At 42.4% G+C, this 21,910-nt stretch overlaps 3 protein-coding genes and 1 non-coding gene across 5 annotated transcripts; 1 reads left to right on the top strand and 3 right to left on the bottom strand.

The window, feature by feature from the left end:
* Positions 1 to 166: 166 nt before the first annotated feature.
* On the top strand, positions 167 to 2,377 carry LOC135497641 (proteasome subunit alpha type-2). Its single transcript, XM_064787470.1, has 5 exons — positions 167 to 232; positions 537 to 746; positions 954 to 1,076; positions 1,301 to 1,462; positions 1,757 to 2,377. The coding sequence occupies exons 1-5, from the start codon at positions 192 to 194 to the stop codon at positions 1,929 to 1,931; spliced, it is 711 nt and encodes a 236-aa protein (XP_064643540.1). The 5' UTR covers positions 167 to 191; the 3' UTR covers positions 1,932 to 2,377.
* A 799-nt stretch (positions 2,378 to 3,176) lies between these two features.
* Positions 3,177 to 8,522, bottom strand: LOC135497637 (glyoxylate/hydroxypyruvate reductase A-like). 2 transcript variants are annotated; one of them, XM_064787462.1, is made up of 10 exons: positions 8,373 to 8,519; positions 7,179 to 7,262; positions 6,375 to 6,508; positions 5,858 to 6,004; positions 5,354 to 5,391; positions 5,109 to 5,242; positions 4,743 to 4,825; positions 4,146 to 4,363; positions 3,736 to 3,933; positions 3,177 to 3,477 (listed from the first exon to the last, which is right to left on the bottom strand). In XM_064787462.1, the coding sequence occupies exons 3-10, from the start codon at positions 6,493 to 6,495 to the stop codon at positions 3,391 to 3,393; spliced, it is 1,026 nt and encodes a 341-aa protein (XP_064643532.1). In that variant the 5' UTR covers positions 6,496 to 6,508; positions 7,179 to 7,262; positions 8,373 to 8,519; the 3' UTR covers positions 3,177 to 3,390. The 2 variants fall into 2 exon arrangements, with proteins under 2 accessions (XP_064643532.1, XP_064643533.1); XM_064787463.1 differs by lacking the exon at positions 7,179 to 7,262 and having other exon boundaries at positions 8,373 to 8,522.
* Positions 8,523 to 13,577: 5,055 nt separating this feature from the next.
* LOC135497638 (glyoxylate/hydroxypyruvate reductase A-like) lies at positions 13,578 to 17,506 on the bottom strand. Its single transcript, XM_064787465.1, has 9 exons — positions 17,422 to 17,506; positions 16,720 to 16,853; positions 16,204 to 16,350; positions 15,698 to 15,735; positions 15,454 to 15,587; positions 15,088 to 15,170; positions 14,492 to 14,709; positions 14,082 to 14,279; positions 13,578 to 13,837 (listed from the first exon to the last, which is right to left on the bottom strand). Exons 2-9 carry the CDS (start codon positions 16,838 to 16,840, stop codon positions 13,751 to 13,753), a joined length of 1,026 nt encoding a protein of 341 aa, XP_064643535.1. The 5' UTR covers positions 16,841 to 16,853; positions 17,422 to 17,506; the 3' UTR covers positions 13,578 to 13,750.
* A 4,076-nt stretch (positions 17,507 to 21,582) lies between these two features.
* Positions 21,583 to 21,654, bottom strand: Trnat-cgu (transfer RNA threonine (anticodon CGU)). The gene has a single exon. It is a non-coding gene; the product is annotated as a tRNA-Thr (tRNA).
* Positions 21,655 to 21,910: the final 256 nt, after the last annotated feature.

Consider the following 21,910-nt stretch of genomic DNA (forward strand, 5'->3'; position numbering starts at 1 on the left):
ATCTCATTGTGATACTTAATTATCTAAGAACCATGCCATTTATCAATATATTGATGACATGATCTAATCATTTAGAAATTCGCTCATGACACAATCTTTGTCAACTGCAACAGCCAATCACAGGTAATCTTTCTGACGACTACCTGAGCCTCATTTTCGTTCCGACCGGCATACAGAAAAAAAACAAGAAAATGGGGGAGAGAGGATACGGTTTTTCCCTTACAACATTCAGGTATTTTGATATACGTATTCGCAAGATTTTGAAACTGAAGACTGGTAATCATAAACAGATATTGCTAGTTCCATTAAACTGATTTCAACTCATGAAAATCCTGTAAAACTACATGAAAAAGGAAATCGTTTTGTCAAAATTTGCAAGTCACAAATGCACAGCGCTGCAGAGACCGGGTTCATGAAGTAGTAGGCTACTTGCATTACACTACAGAGTACAGTACAGCCAGTGCACAGTACATGATCTACAGGTACTGGTATCTCTTAAAAATGTTGTGTTTCTATGTCTTGATGTTTTCTTCCAGCCCTTCAGGGAAGCTAGTCCAGATTGAATATGCCCTGGCTGCTGTTGCGGCTGGCGCACCCTCAGTGGGGATAAAGGCTACAAATGGTTGCGTCTTGGCTACGGAGAAAAAGCACAAGTCTGTTCTTTATGATGAACACAGCGTCCACAAAGTTGAGATGATCACCAAAAATATTGGAATGGTTTATAGCGGCATGGGACCAGATTACAGGTAAGCAATAGATAATATTGGAAAAGAGAAAGAAACGAAATGTATGGGGGCAAGTCATCTGAGAGAATCGAGCCAAGGCATGTAGCTCTTCTTCTGACAATCGTATAAGTGAATTTCGCACAAGCAATAAAATGCCTTGCCATCCAATGCCTCAGTCCAATGTGTTCTGCTTAGAAATCTTTTGATGAAGTATCTTGTCTTTTTCAGAGTTCTAATAAAGCAGGCCAGAAAGTTGGCTCAGAACTACTATCTCACTTATCAAGAGGAAATCCCAACGTCACAACTGGTACAGAGAGTAGCCACAGTCATGCAGGAGTATACACAATCTGGGTAAGTTTCAAATCAACTAGCTGGGATCATTTCTGCATAGAAACTTGGTCTGTGCACAATTTGGACACCTTTTTGATCCTGTTCCCACCACCGTGGTGAAAGATCTGATTAATCAGAATTCAACCTGTGGCTGTGATTCACATAGACAGTCCCCTTCGCCTTTTCACCTCATTCTGGTGTGATGTTCTCTTCTATTTTTAATACTAGTATGATCATTTTTCCAGAGGTGTGCGTCCATTTGGTGTCTCGCTACTGATGGCAGGTTGGGACGAAGATGAGAAGCGACCGTATCTCTACCAATGCGATCCCTCAGGAGCATACTTTGCCTGGAAAGCCACTGCTATGGGCAAGAACTTTGTAAATGGAAAAACTTTCTTGGAGAAGAGGTAGGTAGAAGGGGCAAAGATAGAAGGTACAAATATTGGACATCTTGAAAAGTGTTTATGTGAGTAGCTCTGTGATGATGCCTCTCAAACATGTCAGTCCTGCTTTTGTTGCTCTGGCTGTATCAGATTGCTGTGGTGATAGATTGTTCATTTTCAGCCAGTGGTCCATCCAGTCTCGCTGGTCAAGTTGGTGGATGATGTGACTGTCGGCCGTCTTGCCTGAAATGTACAACTTGGCATGAACAGTCTTTTCAGTTGCTTAAAATTACTCTTTTTCTTTTCTCTTCACTACAGATACAGTGAAGATCTGGAGTTAGAGGACGCTGTCCACACAGCCATCTTAACCTTGAGAGAAAGCTTTGAAGGCCAGATGACAGAGGACAACATCGAAATTGGTATTTCCGATGCTGAAGGATTCCGCCGGTTATCTCCTTCAGAAGTCAAGGACTACCTAGCGTCCATAGCTTAACGATATGTTACTGTGTTCTTCAGAAGTATGTGCTTGATTCAATGTGGACAGTGAGCTTGGACTGTTTATGACCTCAGAGTCGGAACGAGGTTTTTGGTTGAAAGTTCATTGTAGGACTTTGTGCACGATTTGATTACAACAAGATCGGCTGTACTCCAAAACGCCAGAGGTTCATTCTCATCAGCAGTAAATTTGTTGAGGCCATCTATTGAAGTCGCAATGGCCCCTGAACATTAGGACTGGACACAGGGCTACTTGGTCAGTGAAGGACTGGAGGTCTTTTAAGTCAACATACTTTATTGTCAATATCTCTGTTCCGTGCTTTTGGCTGACACCCTACCAATCAGATATAACTCTCAACACCTGGTCCTGTGCCAATTTGAAGATCTCAAAAGATTTCCATTGTAAAATGTTGACTATCAATACAAAATGTTTTTTTCGTACAATACACTCTTGCTTCGCTTCATTCAATACAGTATAGAACATTTCTATCAGCTGTGCATGTACTTCAGTGGTTAAAGAGGCAACTGGCATCCACAGTCTGTTGGCTCGGAGACTCGGCAGAAAGACCTAACCAGTTGGCTTTGCATACTCTGGCTACGCTCTATTTCCTACCAAGATGTGTCCCAGACCTTCCATCAGGACATACAATATCACTTGGGATAGTCTTCTCCTGGGCCTCAAACTGCCCAACAGATAGAATGTTCTCACCAAGGGACATCTCAAAATGGCCTTTTGCTGTAAAAGACCAAACCGGTTTTATTTTCTCTGAGGGGTCTTAGGATGCCTCTTTGGTACGAACACCTTATCATGAAGCGATGGTAATGACGAGATTTCTTCCATCACGCCAAATCCAATGGGGTTTCATCCCTCAAAGTGGTCACATTATCACTGAAACTACTGGCATGTACGTTCGTCATTCACATTCAGAACTCCAATCGGTATTTTGAATCAAAATTTGCAGCTCCTTGGTGCTCCAGTAACCAAATGCCAGCTGGGTGCCCATTTACTCTTGGGCGGAGAAGGAACAAGGATAAATGCCACAGCATAGATTATTAATGCAACAGCAGATTCACCCTAATCTGTTCTTAAGGTCATTTCATAGGAGTGAAAGGCACTTTCGTTCCTTCGAATGGAGCCTGGACTATTGTCCATGTAACTGGCATAATCAATTTGATGAACCAGTGTGGTCCTGTTTTAAGAAACAAAACCTATTAAAAAATTTAAGAACACATTTCTGTGCTAAAGAAAATGATTTTATTTTGTCAAGACACATGTACAATGTACAGTGGAAAACCCCAGCACCTTATTAGTTGACTAGTTACAAGGTATTACCAGGTGCAAGAGATCGGTACATATTTCACAGCCTCCAGTGTATAGCCAATAAAAACGTGTCCGATTGGTATTCCAACACCCTGTATAATCAAGAATGATAGTCATGGACTCTTCTCATTATATATCAATAGCCAGTCTCCCAATTTACTGAGTATTTGAGTGGTTCTCCTTTAGAGTAATGTTCCATGTTCTCCTTGAAGACGTCAAAGATCTGCAGAAGAAACAAACAAGATTTTAGAAAATACCTGTATTCGAAGCGTTCAAATGCAAACGCCATGAAATCCACTTAAGGTCTTTTTTAGAAAACTGTCAGCTTCATTTAAGGCAGAAAGACTTAAGCACTGGAACATGTCCAAAAGTTAAGAATACAGAACTTGCACATTGCCTAAAGTTACTTTGACAATTCCAAATCCATTGATTCTCCAAACATACAAAATGCCTTTTTGGAAACAAAAAAAACAAAACTAACCATTTCAGGTGGACTGCAAGCAGAGGCATGAGGTGATATGAAAACGTTTGGTTCGTCCCACAACAGCGAATCTTGGGGCAGAGGTTCGATTTTATGCACATCCAGGACAGCTTTTGAGATCCATCCAGACCTTATGGCATTGATGACGCTGGCCTCGTCTATTACATCACCTCTTCCAACATTGATGAAAACAGGTTTCTGAAAAATAGACAACACCGTGTGAAAAAGAAATTATTTTCTTGTGAAAAGCAGAACTTCTGTTTTTCTCTGGTCCTTCTGCTCTCTGCATTCCTGTTGTGACTTTATCCTTAAAGGTAAAAACGAGCAAATGGTTGGAAAATGCCTATAACTGTTTCATCATCATCACTTATAGGCATCATGGTCCTGATTTAGACCCTTGCCCTGCGTACCTTTTCTTTACAAGCAGACAGGACGTCTCCTGATAACATATCTCTCGTGTCCGTCGTGCTGGGGAGTAGGCTACAGATGTAATCACAGGATTTGAGCACTTCAGACATCTGGCTGTTTAATCTGTAGTGGTCGACATATTTGGATCGTTGCTCCTTCGCCACATCCCGTCTGACAAGTCCCCAAACCGTCATGCCGAAATATTTACAATACTTTGCAACTGGAAAGAATATTTACTCATAAAACAAAAAGACCAGTATGTTCTAATCCTCCAAAACTCTTGAAAGTGCCAATCAGCACAGAACTATTTGTGTCATTATATTTGGGGCAAATTACCTGAGACTATTGGCACATACCAGGTAGGCAAATCAAGCTACCCAAAGTAGCTAATAGAGGTCTCTCCCATCTCACAGTACTTTGAAACTATTCATGCTTGTATGAGGAATATAATCATGACTGAATCAAGCACAGCCCAGGCCCTGAATATACATACAAGTTGCCTAAAAAAAATACCTATTTGACCCCCTACATTGTTGGCCTTTGTTGCTTTTACTAGTCTTGAAAACAGAGTTTGCTCAGAAATAAATGTTTTTACATACCTTCTGCACCAATGTCTCCAAGTCCAAGAATACCAATGGACAGTGTTGACAAAATGCGATAGTCTGCTCGAGTCCTGCCCAACCTGCGAAAAAATATGAGAAAACACTCAATCTCATTCAGCAATCAGAAATCACATTGTATGGTTTTGTTTATGCAACTGTCCGAAGTTCAGCAAATCAGAAGATGGTATATATTCATCATTTAACGGGGCTCTATGGCAGAACGTGGTGACGAGTTTGTTTTGCATGACGACACTGAAAGCCGCAGTGATGTGGATTCTTCCACCACAGGGGGAAAAGGTATCGAAGACTTCTGCGACAACAGGCTAGATCTGACATGCTTGTGGGAGAGCAAAGATGACCTACCATTCCCGTCTCTTTTTATCTTCATGCACATCAACGATTCGCCTTTCATGAGCTAAGATGTGGGCCAAAGTAAACTCTGCCATTGCCGGACCAAACGCGCCAGCTAACCGGGTCAAAGGAAAGCTAGGCAGTGCCTGAAAAAATTGTTGCAATTTGAAACACTGCTTTATGCTGCTGACGATGAGTTGAAAAGGATATGAAAATTCAGGTACTCTGCACGCAGCAGATGTCACATGAAAGCTTACCTTGTTCTTATCAATTCTTCTGAATATGCTGTCCACACCTAGGATTATAAAGAGAAATAACCTTTATTTGTGACTTTAAAGAAACTTTATGACAAAAAGATTCCATAACAAGAGCATTACGGTAGGTATTTCTACACGAGTTTAAACTGTTCATTCACTACACAAAAGAAGGGGGGGGGGTACCACAAGCTCCCAAGAATATGGGACAGCATCCTTAAGTCATGTGTACTCGCAATATGTGACGTCACCTCAGGTCAAGGTCACTGCATCCTGACAATATCAGGCCATTTCACCCAATACATACTTACTACTCCCTTGGAGAAGTCGTGTTGTAGGCCCTGTTTGCAAGAGGATGAGGTCACTGACGAAGCTTCCAGTTGGAGGTGAAAGGTTTGAAATCCCACAGTATCTCCATTGAGATGTATAGAGAAAGCTGTAAAAGCGCTCCGAGGCAGATCTTGGTCAGGATAAGCACTTCATAAGAGGCTCACCTATAATACATACCCGCCCATGTTGATTGCATCCATTTAAGATTTGGCATCTCTTGCACGTATCCTCCCAAAAGGAGAGGATCAGCTATGAGAATTTCAGCCTCTTGGAGGTATTTCATTTGTTCCCTTGATACTGTTTCCTCTGCTGTGGCTTTCGTCTCTAAAAAGGATGAAATGAAATGTATGTTCATATTGCGCTTTTATACTGCTCGTGTCTCAAAGCGCTAATCCAGAAAGCTTTTAGTAGAAACCAAAGAAGTTGCTGCACTCGGCTTTTTCAGGCTAGTAATTTGAAAGTAGAGGGTTATACACTGGCTGAGCCTCGAACTCGCGACCATCTGAATTCTGATCACAAATCTGTATTAGGAAGACACCGGGCCAGTTCTTCAAAGGCAAATCATTTTCAGGAGACATCGAGTTGAGACGTTCGGTAAAGTGGTTTTGGTAAAACCTAAAGGGTGAATTGTCAAGAAAAGAAATACATGATGAGAAACAAGTCACACTGTTGTTTGAGAGCTCAAGGTACTCACCGTCTATTGTATATGGAATCTCAACAAATTTTAAGTGGGGCATCAACGCCGAAAGTTGAGAAGTAAGACTGGTGATATTGGAGAGGACATAAATGCGGCTAGATGTGCTTGGAATGGCCATCGTGGTGGGGTGTCTGTAAAAAGATAACACATACTGTAGCTCATCCATGACAGCATGGGAGACAGACAACGGATGATCTCCTCTTCCTGACTATTGTTTTAAAAATGATGATTTCGTCACAATGTCAGTTTGTGCAACTGGTGATCTAAAGCCTTGGAAAATTAACAGCTAACATATATAGAATATTAGCACAATTATGATCAAACGATTATTAATTGAGCCCTTCTATTGTAGCAGTATGAGTACTGACACTGGCTATAGATGCAAACCCCTATGAGTATATTATAAATGGACTAGGCCTAGGGGTCCACAAGTAGTGTAATGATGTAGGACAGCATATTTGAACATTCATGAGGTTAGATAGCAGGGATATACATCTACCCGTTAGCTAAAGCAAATCCTTTCAACCGTGGGTTTTTCATTTGCACCATGAGACATACTCTCCAGGGGTAACCTGAAATCAATCTGAATAGTTTAGGGAAATGTCCACTAATGCACAATAGATATTCAGCCCATGATGACAATTTCACCCACAAAAGGTGTTGAATGGTGTTGGACTGGGCAACTAAATACTGCCACCTTTTCGAAATAATAAAGTCCCTTGTTACATAACAAGCAGAGCCCTAACATCTTATATCAAAGTTTAAATTCCGTAGGCATAGAAGAAGACCCAGCTCTCTTACCTCTCGAAACTTCACACACAGAGACCTTGGACTGGAGAATTTCCAGATTTTTGACCAGGATGCCAGATGGTTCAAGCGACACGACTGAAGGAATAAAGCCACAGGTGGCCACATTAGGATGATTACAGTGTATGTTACCTCATATTGCATCTCCCATATATCATATATGGTTATGCCATGTGCACAGGTCTGTATAGGCCTACTAGTATTCTTTTGAATGTGGTTTGCATGATGCAATAATTGCAATCACAAATTACAGTAGTCAGTACACCAGCTATCTGATCTAGTACCTACACATTATCTCAGCTGTGTCACTGACACTGACAGTCTTCAATAGGTCCAATATTGACCATGTAGGCTATAGATCCATGCACTTGATTGGGAACAATGTTTACATAACATAATAGTGTTGGCCGTTGTCACGTCACCATGCATTTTTACATTACTGTAACGAGACGTGACGCGACGTCTTCGTAAACGTTGTTCCCAATCAAGTGCGTGGATTTCTAGTTGGTGACAGTCAGTTTTTAGTATTGATAACCATTCATACTTTGGGCCTACTGAACTAGGACTATAGATCGATGCACTTGATTGGGAACAACGTTTACGAAGACGTCGCGTCACGTCACGTTATAGTAATGCAAAAATGCATAGTGATGGTGACATATGGCGAAGGCCAACACTACATTATGCAAACGTTGTTCCCAATCCAGTGCATGGATTTATATACCTACAAATACCAAATTAAACTTTAGGTTTTGCCACTGCCAGGCCTCTGTCTGAATCCGATGCCGATGGTGATGATGCCTGCTGATTGGGGGCGGGCCAGGGGGTTGATCCAGCAGCGGCTATCATCGGACAATTGTCTTAACTCTTGCTTGGCGCTGCTACAGCTTAAAGTGCTGTGGTACAGTCTAGAAGCAGTGTCATCATTGGCGAAATGGACCAAAGTTTGTGAGGGACTGAGTTTCGTCCAAAAATAGATCTGTTAACACACTACGGCAATGGCGTATTGCAGGTAGGGGCCTACACGTCAACGGGTCATTGATTGTCGGACGTCAGTTCGCCAAGAAAACCAAAGGAATCGAAGGATTCATTGAACTCATCAACACATCATTAGTTTTCAGTGAAGTGCAACTGTATTCCTAGGTAAATCACTTTGGTATATAGAGAGTAAGATTACAATTAACTCACGTTAAAGTTTGAGTTCCGGGGAGGTAGCGTTGTCAGTACGTTGGTTTAGGGGCGCAATAACCTAGCTTATAGCGAGCAATTAGTACACTAAGATTTCAGTGATTAACATAATAGTTGCAAGTATTTGGCATTTTAGACTCATAATTCGTGCTATAATAACTACGTTGTAAACATAATGCTCAAAATTGATTCATGAAAAAGTTGTTAGCGCAATATCAAGCAAGCAGTAATGGAAAAAAGTGTAATTCCATTAACTGAATATTGTTTTTAGACACTATAACATTTTAGGCCTACTTTTCCGTAAACCACGAGAACAATGTATGTGAAAAAAACAACACATATAAGTGAGGCGCCGAGTATACAGTAATTGTAAGGTAAAGAAAAGCTCGGTCTCTAAAGTCTGGAGGTCCGGAGTCCGTAACTGTGACGGTCACGAGAGTGATTTGTCCTTACGGATAGATCGAGAGGGCGGTTTGGGGTTCCGCCGACGGTGCTCGCATGCATTAGTCGTATCCCCGAAACCTTTACAACGCGAACAAAGCTCGTGGCATCCATGACGGTATAGGAATTGACGGTGAGGTAACAAAAAAACTGGCATATCGGATGCGCATCCGATGACGGTAAAGAAATTGACGGTAAAGGATCTCGTGGCATATCGGATGCGCATCCGAAGACGGTAAGGGAATTGACGGTGAAGGATCTCGTGGCATATCGGATGCGCATCCGATGACGGTAAAGAAATTGACGGTAAAGGATCTCGTGGCATATCGGATGCGCATCCGAAGACGGTAAGGGAATTGACGGTGAAGGATCTCGTGGCGTATCGGATCCGAAGACGGTAAGGGAATTGACGGTGAAGGATCTCGTGGCATATCGGATGCGCATCCGAAGACGGTAAGGGAATTGACGGTAAAGGATCTCGTGGCATATCGGATGTGCATCCGATGACGGTTTTATATACATATATATATAATATAAATTTTAGTTTTACACTATTATGTAAGTGCAAGCTCTAGTGAGCTCACACAACTGTTTGACAGTCCTGGCTCCTCCATCGTGCTGACAACATGATGAGAGAGATGAGACAGTCACAGCCATTGGCTGCTCTGCCAAGTTGTCAACATGGTGAGAGAGATGAGGAAGTCACAGCCAGGCCGAATCAGTCCTGGCTGCTCCACCGTGTTGACAACATGATGAGAGAGATGAGACAGTCACAGCCAGGTCGCATCAATCTTCGCCGCACTGCCTAGTTGTTAATAAGGCGAGAGAGATGGGACAGTCAGAGCCAGGCCGAATCAGTTCTGGCTGCTCCACCGTGTTGACAATAATTATGGTGAGAGAGATGAGACAGTCACAGCCAGGCCAAATCAGTCTTGGCTGCTCTGCCAAGTTGTCAACATGGTGAAAGAGATGAGGCAGTCACAGCCAGGCCGAATCAGTCCTGGCTACTCCACCGTGTTAACAACAACATGAGAGAGATGAGGAAGTCACAGCCAGGCCGAATCAATCCTGGCTGCTCCACCGTGCTGACAACATGATGAGAGAGGTGAGGAAGTCACAGCCAGGCCGAATCAGTCCTGGCTGCTCCACCGTGCTGACAACATGATGCGAGTGATGAGACAGTCACAGCCAGGCCACATCAATCTTCGCCGTACTGCCTATTTGTTAATATGGCGAGAGAGATGAGACAGTCACAGCCAGGCCGAATCAGTTCTGGCTGCTCCACCGTGTTGACAATAATTATGGTGAGAGTGATGAGACAGTCACAGCCAGGCGGCATCAGTCTTCGCCGCACTGCCTAGTTGTTAATATGGTGAGAGAGATGAGACAGTCACAGCCACTGAGGCCAAATTAGTCTTGGCTGCTCTGCCAAGTTGTCAACATGGTGAGAGAGATGAGGAAGTCACAGCCAGGCCGAATCAGTCCTGGCTGCTCCACCGTGTTGACAACATGATGAGGGAGATGAGACAGTCACACCCAGGCCACATCAGTCTTATGGCCGCACTGCCTAGTTGTTAATATGGTGAGGGCCGAATCAGCCCTGGCTGCTCTGCCAAGTCGGCAACATGGCGAGAGAGATGACGCAGTCACAGAGTGAGATGAGGAAGTCACAGCCAGGCCGAATCAGTCCTGGCTGCCCCACTGTGTTGACAGCATGATGAGAGAGATGAAACGGCCATAGCCAGGCCGAATTAGTCCTGGCTGCTCCACCGTGTTGACAACATGATGAGAGAGATGAGATAGTCACAGCCACAGTACTTCGATCGTTTCTCCTCCGCACGTGCTAGGACGTGTCTGTCGGAGCTGACAGCTATCTCGATGATTAGGACCTCCTTTTCCTTCTCATAGAAGACGAGCATGTCGGGGTGCCGGTGTTTTTATAGCCGGGCCCGTGGGGACTAGCGAGTCCCAGAGCAATCTCAGCTTCTTTCCAGAGTACGAGTGGTCATTGGAACCGGCTTCTCGAGACCACATACCGATGGTATCCATCAATATGTGTCTCCTTGACTGATGTAAACAGTACCGGTACCATTATAGAGGATGTAGGGGCATGCAATGACTGTATGGGAGGATAGGTCATGCCCCAGACATCAACAATCGGTGATTCTCAATTTGGTCACCATGGCATGCATGCATATCTTAGAATAAACTATGTTGCATATACATGGCTGTATAGCAAAATAGTCAAAATTGGCAAAGATATGCACATGCCACTGTGCTACGAGTATTTGGTCAGCAGGCGTTCGTCTATTACGCGATCACGACTACTTCAAATACTTTGAGCAGAGAAACGAAAGTTTGATACCTAACAAATTTCTGAAAGATCAATATTTTGGTTTTGCTAATGTGCCTTCACTAATATGTTCTTTCGTTTCCATCTCAAGAAATATCAACCTGAAAGTGATCTTGATTTTATCGATAGATACCTCTTACACTAATTGATATTCTAATGTAAGAGTTTTTTAAATATATTTGTCATAACAATTTTACACGAGAAGTACACACTGATTTAGGTGTTCGAGCACTCCAGAGAATGGTTTGACTAGTCGGCGCTAAATTCATTATTAGTGATAAGCATTTAGTTTGTAAATACAGTGATGAGCAGGCGGATAGATTCAAATTACATATCATCTTCCTGGTCACCTAAATCCCACACCCAAACTGTCTCTTCAAACCACGTCTTCCGACTACAAAAGAATCGAATCTTAATTCAAATTCGCCATTGCTGACATCATTGGCGCCAAAGACTATTTCTTTTGACCCTGTTGACCTCGCTTCTCAAAACATTTTTGAGGAAGCCATTCAAACATTAAAATCAACTACGAACATTATCTATTATATCACCGAGCAATATAAATGCGATATATCAAGAAATAACTGTCGCATTATCGAATTATACGGTTAGCTTAGAACTATTTGTACCCAATTACCCTTCCGCCAGCGTGACCTCGTCACAATCATGGCACTTCTTCAATATGGCGACTACTTGAGCAACGAAAATCCCGGTCTACCATTAAAGCCTTGATGGCCTCGGCGGTTAGACGGTTGCACTGTGGAATGGATGGTCACGAGTTCGAACCCCGGCTAATCTAATTTTCCGAGTTTTTTTGAAAAATGTTCTCGCTATCATTCATTCATGTACGTTTATCAGGCGCAGATCCAAGCGGGTGCACCAGACGCACGGTTCCTAATTGATATAAACGTTTTTAATATACCACTCATGAAATTTTGGAACACACCTGTCCAGGAATTTTGATGAGAAATGCAGAGCACGCTCCCTCTTCTTCCAGTTCCTAGATACGCTGTCCCTCTTACACCATCATCTTATACCAATATGAATATTATCACGAAGAAAATCCCTTCACCCGAACTTTTCAAGCTGAAGTACACACTGATTTAGGTGTTCGAGCACTCCTAATCAGTCCGCCAAGAAAATCAAAGTTTTCAGTGAAGTTCAACTGTATTCCTAGATAAATTACTTTGGTATGTAGAGTATGGCAAGCCAAAGCGGAATTTATTCAAGACTTTAGAATTACCATTCAAGAAGTTAAATATAAGTTCAAGAAGGAAATATATGTTCAAGACTAAAATATGTTCAACCTTGAATCAAATGTTTTCAACCTTGAATAAAATATGTTCAACCTTGAATAAAATATGTTCAACCTTGAATAAAATATGTCCAACCTTGAACAAAATATATTCAACCTTGAACAAAATATATTCAAGACTCACGTGACCATATTCAAGACGCACGTGACCACAAAATTGATGACGTAGAGCGTAGAATCTGTGGTACTTCCGATGCGTTCTGTTTCACGACAGGCATTGCGCATTTTGAACCTATAATTTGCCTGATATGTCTGTGAAACATGTATCGACTCTGACATTCACTCGGCATCCATGTCATGATGTGTAGGATTACAGTACATGTCAGGTGTAGGCGGCTAGGTACGTGTACAACCATGTGTCAAAACCTCGTGCGAACAATTCGAGCTCCGAAACGCAACACAAGTACCATGGGTTCGGGAAAGTCCGGACGCGGGTTCGGGAAAGTCCGTAAAGCATCAAAACATGAGCAACTACGTCATCAATTTTTGTGGTCACGTGCGTCTTGAATATGGTCACGTGAGTCTTGAATATATTTTGTTCAAGGTTGAATATATTTTGTTCAAGGTTGACAATATTTGATTCAAGGTTGACAATATTTGATTCAAGGTTGACAATATTTGATTCAGGATTGAACATATTTTGGTCTTGAACATATATTTAACTTCTTGAATAGTAATTCCACGGTCTTGAATAAATTCCGCTTTGGCTTGCCATAGTAGAGAGTAAGATTACAATTAACTCACGTTAAAGTTGGAATTCCGGGGAGGTAGAGTTTTCAGTTGGTTTAGGGACGCAATCACTTAGCTTATAGCAAGCAATTAGTACACTAAAATTTCAGTGATGGACGTATAGCAGGCCTATTACGGTATAGTTGCAAGTAGTATTTGGCATTTTAGAGTCATATTTCTTGTTATAATATCTACGTTGTAAACATAATGCTCAAAATTGATTCCTTCGAATGGAGTCTGGACTATTGTCCATGTAACTGGCATAATCAATTTGATGAACCAGTGTGGTCCTGTTTTAAGAAACAAAACCTACTACAAAATTTAAGGACACATTTTTTACTCAAGAAAATGATTTTATTTTGTCAAGACACATGTACAGTGGAAAACCCCAGCAGTTGACTAGTTACAAGGTATTACCAGGTGCAACAGATTGGTAAATATTTCACAGCCTCCAGTGTAAGCAAATAAAAACGTGTCTGATTGGTATTCCAACACCCTGTATAATAATGAATGATAGTCATGGACTCTTCTTGTTATATATCAATAGCCAGTCTCCCAATTCACTGAGTATTTGAGTGGTTCTCCTTTAGAGTAATGTTCCATGTTCTCCTTGAAGACGCCAAAGATCTGCAGAAGAAACAAACAAGATTTTAGAAAATACCTGTATTCGAAGCGTTCAAATGCAAACGCCACGAAATCCACTTGAGGTCTTTTTTAGAAAACTGTCAGCTTCATTTAAGGCAGAAAGACTTAATCACTAGTTAAGAATACGGAACTTGCACACTGCCTAAAGTTAATTTGACAATTCCAAGTCCAGTGATTCTCCAAACACACAAAATGCCTGTTTGGAAACAAAAAAAACCAAACTAACCATTTCAGGTGGACTGCAAACAGAGGCATGAGGTGATATGAAAACGTTTGGTTCGTCCCACAACAGCGAATCTTGGGGCAGAGGTTCAATTTTATGCACATCAAGGACAGCTTTTGAGATCCATCCAGACCTAATGGCATTGATGATGCTGGCCTCGTCTATTACATCACCTCGTCCAACATTGATGAAAACAGGTTTCTGAAAAATAGACAACACCGTGTGAAAAAGGAACTATTTTCTTGTGAAAAGCAGAACTTCTGTATTTCTCTGGTCCTTCTGCTCTCTGCATTCCTGTTGTGACTTTATCCTTAAAGGTAAAAACGAGCAAATGGTTGGAAAATGCCTATAACTGTTTCATCATCATCACTTATAGGCATCATGGTCCTGATTTAGACCCTTGCCCTGCGTACCTTTTCTTTACAAGCAGACAGGAGGTCTCCTGATAACATATCTCTCGTGTCCGTCGTGCTGGGGAGTAGGCTACAGATGTAATCACAGGATTTGAGCACTTCAGACATCTGGCTGTTTAATCTGTAGTGGTCGACATATTTTGATTGTTGCTCCTTCGCCACATCCCGTCTGACTAGTCCCCAAACCGTCATGCCGAAATATTTACAATACTTTGCAACTGGAAAGAATATTTACTCATAAAACAAAAAGACCAGTATGTTGTAATCCTCCAAAACTCTTGAAAGTGCCAATCAGCACAGAACTATTTGTGTCATTATATTTGGGGCAAATTACCTGAGACTATTGGCACATACCAGGTAGGCAAATCAAGCTACCCAAAGTAGCTAATAGAGGTCTCTCCCATCTCACAGAACTTTGAAACTATTCACGCTTGTATGAGGAATATAATCATGACTGAATCAAGCACAGCCCAGGCCCTGAATATACATACTAGTTGCCTAAAAAAATACCTATTTGACCCCCTACATTGTTGGCCTTTGTTGCTTTTACTAGTCTTGAAAACAAAGTTTGCTCAGAAATAAATGTTTTTACATACCTTCTGCACCAATGTCTCCAAGTCCAAGAATACCAATGGACAGTGTTGACAAAATGCGATAGTCTGCTCGAGTCCTGCCCAGCCTGCGAAAAAATATGAGAAAACACTCAATCTCATTCAGCAATCAGAAATCACATTGTATGGTTTTGTTTATGCAACTGTCCACAGTTCAGCAAATCAGAAGATGGTATATATTCATCATTTAACGGGGCTCTATGGCAGAACGTGGTGACGAGTTTGTTTTGCATGACGACACTGAAAGCCGCAGTGATGTGGATTCTTCCACCACAGGGGGAAAAGGTATCGAAGACTTCTGCGACAACAGGCTAGATCTGACATGCTTGTGGGAGAGCAAAGATGACCTACCATTCCCGTCTCTTTTTGTCTTCATGCACATCAACGATTCGCCTTTCATGAGCTAAGATGTGGGCCAAAGTAAACTCTGCCATTGCCGGACCAAACGCGCCAGCTAACCGGGTCAAAGGAAAGCTAGGCAGTGCCTGAAAAAATTGTTGCAATTTGAAACACTGCTTTATGCTGCTGACGATGAGTTGAAAGGATATGAAAATTCAGCTACTCTGCATGCAGCAGATGTCACATGAAAGCTTACCTTGTTCTTATCAATTCTTCTGAATATGCTGTCCACACCTAGGATTATAAAGAGAAATAACCATTATTATTTGTGACTTTAAAGAAACTTTATGACAAAAAGATTCCATAACAAGAGCATTACGGTAGGTATTTCTACATGAGATTAAACTGTTCATTCACTACACAAAAGAAGAGGGGGGTGCCACAAGCTCCCAAGAATATGGGACAGCATCCTTAAGTCATGTGTACTCGCAATATGTGACGTCACCTCAGGTCAAGGTCACTGCATCCTGACAATATCAGGCCATTTCACCCAATACATACTTACTCCCTTGGAGAAGTCGTCAGTGTTGTAGGCCCTGTTTGCAAGAGGATGAGGTCACTGACGAAGCTTCCAGTTGGAGGTGAAAGGTTTGAAATCCCACAGTATCTCCATTCGGTTGTACAGAGAGAGTTGTAAAAGCTCTCAGAGACAGATCTTAGTCAGGATAAGCACTTCATAAGAGGCTCACCTATAATACATACCCGCCCATGTTGATTGCATCCATTTAAGATTTGGCATCTCTTGCACATATCCTCCTAAAAGGAGAGGATCAGCTATGAGAATCTCAGCCTCTTGGAGGTATTTCATTTGTTCTGTTGATACTGTTTGCTCTGTTGTGGATCTCGTCTCTAAAAAGGATGAAATGAAATGTATGTTCATATTGCGCTTTTATACTGCTCGTGTCTCAAAGCGCTAATCCAGAAAGCTTTTAGCAGAAACCAAAGAAGTTGCTGCACTCGGCCTTTTCAGGCTAGTAATTTGAAAGTAGAGGGTTATACACTGGCTGAGCCTCGAACTCGCGACCATCTGATCACAAATCTCTATTAGGAAGACACCAGGCCAGTTCTTCAAAGGCATGCAAATCATTTTCGGGAGACATCGAGTTGAGACGTTCGGTAAAGTGGTTTTGGTAGAACCTAAAGGGTGAATTGTCAAGAAAAGAAATACATGATGAGAAACAAGTCACACACTGTTGTTTGAGAGCTCAAGGTACTCACCGTCTATTGTATATGGAATCTCAACAAATTTTAAGTGGGGCATCAACGCCGAAAGTTGAGAAGTAAGACTGGTGATATTGGAGAGGACATAAATGCGGCTAGATGTGCTTGGAATGGCCATCGTGGTGGGGTGTCTGTAAAAAGATAACACATACTGTAGCTCATCCATGACAGCATGGGAGACAGACAACGGATGATCTCCTCTTCCTGACTATTGTTTTAAAAATGATGATTTCGTCACAATGTCAGTTTGTGCAACTGGTGATTTAAGCCTTGGAAAATTAACAGCTAACATGTATAGAATATTAGCACAAGTACTGACACTGGCTATAGATGCAAACCCCTTTGAGTATATTATAAATGGACTGGGCCTAGGGGTCCACAAGTAGTGTAATGATGTAGGACAGCATATTTGAACATTCATGAGGTTAGATAGCAGGGATATACATCTACCCGTTAGCTAAAGCAAATCCTTTCAACTGTGGGTTTTTCATTTGCAATGTGAAATTGTCATGGGCTGAATATCTATTGTGCATTAGTGGACATTTCCCTGAACCATTCAGATTGATTTCAGGATACCCCTGGGGAGTGAATTGTATTGGACTGGTCAACTAAATACTGCCACCTTTTAGAAGCAGAGCCCTAACATCTTATATCAAAGTTTAAATTCCCTAAGCATAGAAGAAGACCCAGCGCTCTTACCTCTCGAAACTTCACACACAGAGACCTTGGACTGGAGAATTTCCAGATTTTTGACCAGGATGCTAGTATGACAGATGGTTCAAGCGACACGACTGAAGGAATAAAGCCACACGTGGCCACATTAGGATGATCACAGTGTATGTTACCTCATATTGTATCTCCCATATATGGTTATGTCATGTGCACAGGTCTGTTTAGGCCTACGGTGACAGTCAGTTTTTAGTATTGATAACCATTCATACTTGGGCCTACTCTTTTTAACTAGGACTATTGATCGATGCACTTGATTGGGAGCAACGTTTACGAAGACGTCGCGTCACGTCACGTTATAGTAATGCAAAAATGCATAGTGATGGTGACATATGGCGACGGCCAACGGGTATTCGAAAACCCTGGATCAACAAACACTGGACTGGACTGGACTGGACTGGACTATGACTCAGCGCCCTCCGCCACCTGGATTTTTCTAAAAGTTATACAATTGATGGGGGGCGGGCGAGGGTGTTGATCCAGCAGCGGCTGGCAGCGGACAATTGGCTTAACTCTTGCTTGGCGCTGCTACAGCTTAAAATGCTGTGGTACAGCCTAGAAGTATTCCTAGGTAAATCACTTTGGTATATAGAGAGTAAGATTACAATTAACTCACGTTAACTAAGATTTCAGTGATTAACATAATAGTTGCAAGTATTTGGCATTTTAGACTCATATTTCGTGCTATAATAACTACGTTGTAAACATAATGCTCAAAATTGATTTATGAAAAAGGTGATAGGGCAATATTAAGCAAGCAGTAATGGAAAAAAGTGTAATTCCATTAACTGAATATTGTTTTTAGACACTATAACATTTTAGGCCTACTTTTCCGTAAACCACGAGAACAATGTATGTGAAAAAAAACAACACATATAAGTGAGGCGCCGAGTATATAGTATTTGTAAGGTAAAGAAAAGCTCGGTCTCTAAAGTCTGGAGGTCCGGAGTCCGTAAGCGTGACCATGCATGCCATGTGTCCTTACGGATAGATCGAGAGGGCGGTTTGGGGTTCCGCCGACGGTGCTCGCATACATTGGTCGTATCTCCGAAACCTTTACAAAACTCAAAATCTGGTGGCATCGATCCAATGACGGTAAAGGAATTGACGGTGAAGGATCTCGTGACATATCGGATGCGCATCCGATGACGGTATTTGAGGAACTAAGATTTCAGTGATAGACGTATAGTTGCAAGTAGTTGGCATTTTAGAGCCTTTGACTTTGATGCTATTGCTAACCCCAACAACTACCCATCCTTTTCATGCTATAGCTAACCCCAACCATGACCCTTCCTTCTCATATGCATACTGTATAGTACTGCATGTACTTCATAGATGGCGATAGTTTACTAATCGATGATGTGAAACGATATTTTGTCCTCGGGATGAGGTATTGAGGCCACGCTTTTCCTGCCTCGGGTGAAAAAATGTCCTTCTTTGTCCAATTTTATTCTGCGACAATTGAGGTTGTCCTTAGACTCCCTTGTCCCAGTCTATTCATTCGTCATCCTTATTATTCTTAGGGGAAGAACGAAGCGCCGGCGATAACTCGGCGTCCGGTGTGGGTTGTCCTCGGCCGTAATAGCAGGGAGCAACACCGGTATATTCTGTCATTCATCCTAGTATACCAGGCTTTTCGCTGAATCATAGGATGCGAACTGGGCCAACCCCATTGTCCATTGTATAACAACAGTTTGTTCGCATATTGTATATTGCCAGGCCCTATTTCAAGTTGTCATTTATCGTCGTCTTGCGTTGTCTTTTTGAGTGGAATATTTGATACGGTCAAAGAAAGGACATGTTTTTTCTTTTCCTTCAAGACCCGTTTGTCCTTGAGATCTGAGATCAAGCTTGAAATAGAACATGATACTCGACGGCCTAGATAAGACAACCCTAACATTTAAAGGGCTACATTTGTCACTTTGATGGTCTTTTTGACGTGTGGAGGACTGTATTTGTCGTATTGCGTCCTAAATTAGCTCTCGGGATCATTAGATGCTGTGTGTCAGCTGTCTTGAGGTGACAGGAACAAATAAGGGTCCAAACAACACCACGAGGGTTCGCCAATAGATTATCATGATAACTCATCATTCTATTCAGATGCGACATGAAGAGGTCGTTTACGAATCGGGCGCGCGTGCAGGGGTCTTTGTCATTTTGTTCAGTGCAGTGAATGCGACCAATTTGGACGAACAGTATACCAGTGTGGAAAAGAAGGGTTTGGAAGTCCCTTTCTCTCAACAAGTATAAAGGAGGAGCCTACGACTGACCCTGGTATTCAAGGATGGTATGCATATTCCACGTGCGGTTATCACTCCAAGGATAGCAGTATCATCGAGTCAGTGGAGCCATGACTCGATCCTATAGGGCCTATCACTGCAGCGTCAGTCTTACCCAGATACCACATGGCGTGGCCACAGCGCACGAAGATCAAGAATCAAAATGACGAGTGTTGTCAGACCAGGAGAGATTCCGACCAGGAACTCATAAAACTGGCATAAAGTGTCGGAAATAATGGGTGCCGTCATGAGATGAGAGAAGTCACCCAACATGAACCAAACACAGCTGAAAATTATGACTTTATTTTCAGTGGTAGGTTTAAAGTTTTCATGAGTTGATAAGATCTCTTCATTTCGCCATAATGGTGGAAGAAAGGGAAGGTTGGGAAACAAACATGGCTGACATGTTTCTTGGCAGGACCACGGCAAAAGGCTGATTTATTTCGTGGAAGACTTGCGATTTATTTGACATCTAAACAGGATCTTTCAAATTCTGCTATTGCAAATCATCCCTACCATTGCTTTTAATTGGTGCCGGTTACTTTGTAACCATGCCAACGCCACAACGCTCACAATTAATTTCAATCACGTCTATCATCATGGTAGCCATAATTCAAGAACTCTTTAAGTTGACAAACCAATTAATTCTGTAAGTTCTGAATGCAGGACAGATGAGATGAAAGCATCAAATAAGCAGACACGATACTTGAATCTTCCAAGCAACAAGAAAATTGAAACTTCAATCACTCCAAGATAAACCAGGTTCAATCATTACGATTATAAGGTCCAACCTCAGGTGGTGCGCTACCCTCCCCATATCGTATCAATTGCATTATTGTTTTCCAAATGTTTCTCGACGACTTCTAGTTAATTCTTTTCCGAAATTAAGGAATTAAGACGAGAAGACATTTTTACCTTTATGGCCGTTTTATGCGGCGTCTGAATATAATAGCTTTAAGAGGGGCGGGTCAACTTTTGTGTTCTCTCATAGCCGGTCATTTCCCTTATGTGGCTACCTTGATTATACCCCTTTGAAGTCGCCGCACCTCTTTCGCCAACCTGGACCACAGCTTAAGTAAAAACTCATCACAAGAATGTCCTCTAATGTATCAGCGTCCCAGGTGATCAATCTGAGCCAAAGATGCAACAACCTCACCGCAGGAGCAAGAGGATATATATTTCTTACACTCGTCAGTAATGCTGGATTTGGATTGTGACACCCCTCGGGACGTGGTTACTTCAGTTGCCACTCCCGGGACGCAGTTACTTCAGTTGCCTAGATCGATGTCATGTTTTTGCATACCTCTACACGAGATAATGCACCTTTTATTCCTCTCCCTATGATGTGGCATCATCTCCCGACTACAGCATTTCTCCTAGCCGCGTCCCCGTTGCATCCAAGTGCATTAAGACCTCCCATTCCAAACACATCACCAATTAGAGCTCCACCCATAATGGATGCGCGCTAATGGAGGAGACACTGGAGGCTGCGCGGAGACTGCATCATGTGCCATCATGGGGAAGGGGGGACATAAAAGCAAATGGATGTGGGAAAGAAATGGCCTAATGGAAGATGAGAACTCCATCATGTCCCAGAGCCACTGAAGAACGCAGAACGAACGCTGATGTTGGTGTAAAATTGTCCCTGAGCTCTGAGAGGCTACGAGAGAAAGTCGTGGCCATGAATACACTCCTAAATAGTGTCAGCATTTTAGCCATTTAAACGCAAGTCATATTTGTAAACACTGCTTGGGAGTGTAGGTCGTAAACGGTCCCATAAAATATGAAAACGGTCGTATCTTGGTTGACTGGGAATGTGACACATAAAAAGTGATGGACTTGAAGAAACGAGAGGCTCCAGCGGGATTCGAACCCGCGATCTTCGGTTTACGAGACCGACGCCTTACCACTTGGCCATAGAGCCACCGATACCGACAGGTCGTCCGTTCATCTCCGGGTTAGTGTCTACCACTGTGATTTACAATTCCACAGGCTGTTGATCCTGTTGACTTTGCGCCAGCATATTTGACAGGTTTCGCAATCCGTACGAAAGACGAAGCATGCACTTGGTCTGCCCCGAAAACAATAGCTGGAAGCCAAGTCGCTAATCCAGTGCTATACATCCGTGATTTGACCTCTGTAATCAGGACACCTCTCAATTGAGGACTCCGAACAACATT

This window comes from Lineus longissimus, chromosome 13 (genome assembly GCF_910592395.1).
Source record: "Lineus longissimus chromosome 13, tnLinLong1.2, whole genome shotgun sequence".
In the NCBI taxonomy this organism is placed as follows: domain Eukaryota; kingdom Metazoa; phylum Nemertea; class Pilidiophora; order Heteronemertea; family Lineidae; genus Lineus; species Lineus longissimus.

What these genes read in the sequence shown, in the direction of transcription:
- LOC135497641 (XM_064787470.1), top strand. Translation starts at nt 192, where the DNA reads ATGGGGGAGAGAGGATACGGTTTTTCCCTTACAACATTCAG. An exon ending in TTTTCCCTTACAACATTCAG is followed by an intron (nt 233 to 536) that starts GTATTTTGATAT and finishes GTTTTCTTCCAG; the next exon opens with CCCTTCAGGGAAGCTAGTCC. An exon ending in CAGGAGTATACACAATCTGG is followed by an intron (nt 1,077 to 1,300) that starts GTAAGTTTCAAA and finishes TCATTTTTCCAG; the next exon opens with AGGTGTGCGTCCATTTGGTG.
- LOC135497637 (XM_064787463.1), bottom strand. Translation starts at nt 6,495, where the DNA reads ATGGCCATTCCAAGCACATCTAGCCGCATTTATGTCCTCTCCAATATC. An exon ending in GATTCCATATACAATAGACG is followed by an intron (nt 6,005 to 6,374) that starts GTGAGTACCTTG and finishes CATCCTTTTTAG; the next exon opens with AGACGAAAGCCACAGCAGAG. An exon ending in GATGCAATCAACATGGGCGG is followed by an intron (nt 5,392 to 5,857) that starts GTATGTATTATA and finishes TTATAATCCTAG; the next exon opens with GTGTGGACAGCATATTCAGA.
- LOC135497638 (XM_064787465.1), bottom strand. Translation starts at nt 16,840, where the DNA reads ATGGCCATTCCAAGCACATCTAGCCGCATTTATGTCCTCTCCAATATC. An exon ending in GATTCCATATACAATAGACG is followed by an intron (nt 16,351 to 16,719) that starts GTGAGTACCTTG and finishes CATCCTTTTTAG; the next exon opens with AGACGAGATCCACAACAGAG. An exon ending in TTTGCAGTCCACCTGAAATG is followed by an intron (nt 13,838 to 14,081) that starts GTTAGTTTGGTT and finishes TTTCTTCTGCAG; the next exon opens with ATCTTTGGCGTCTTCAAGGA.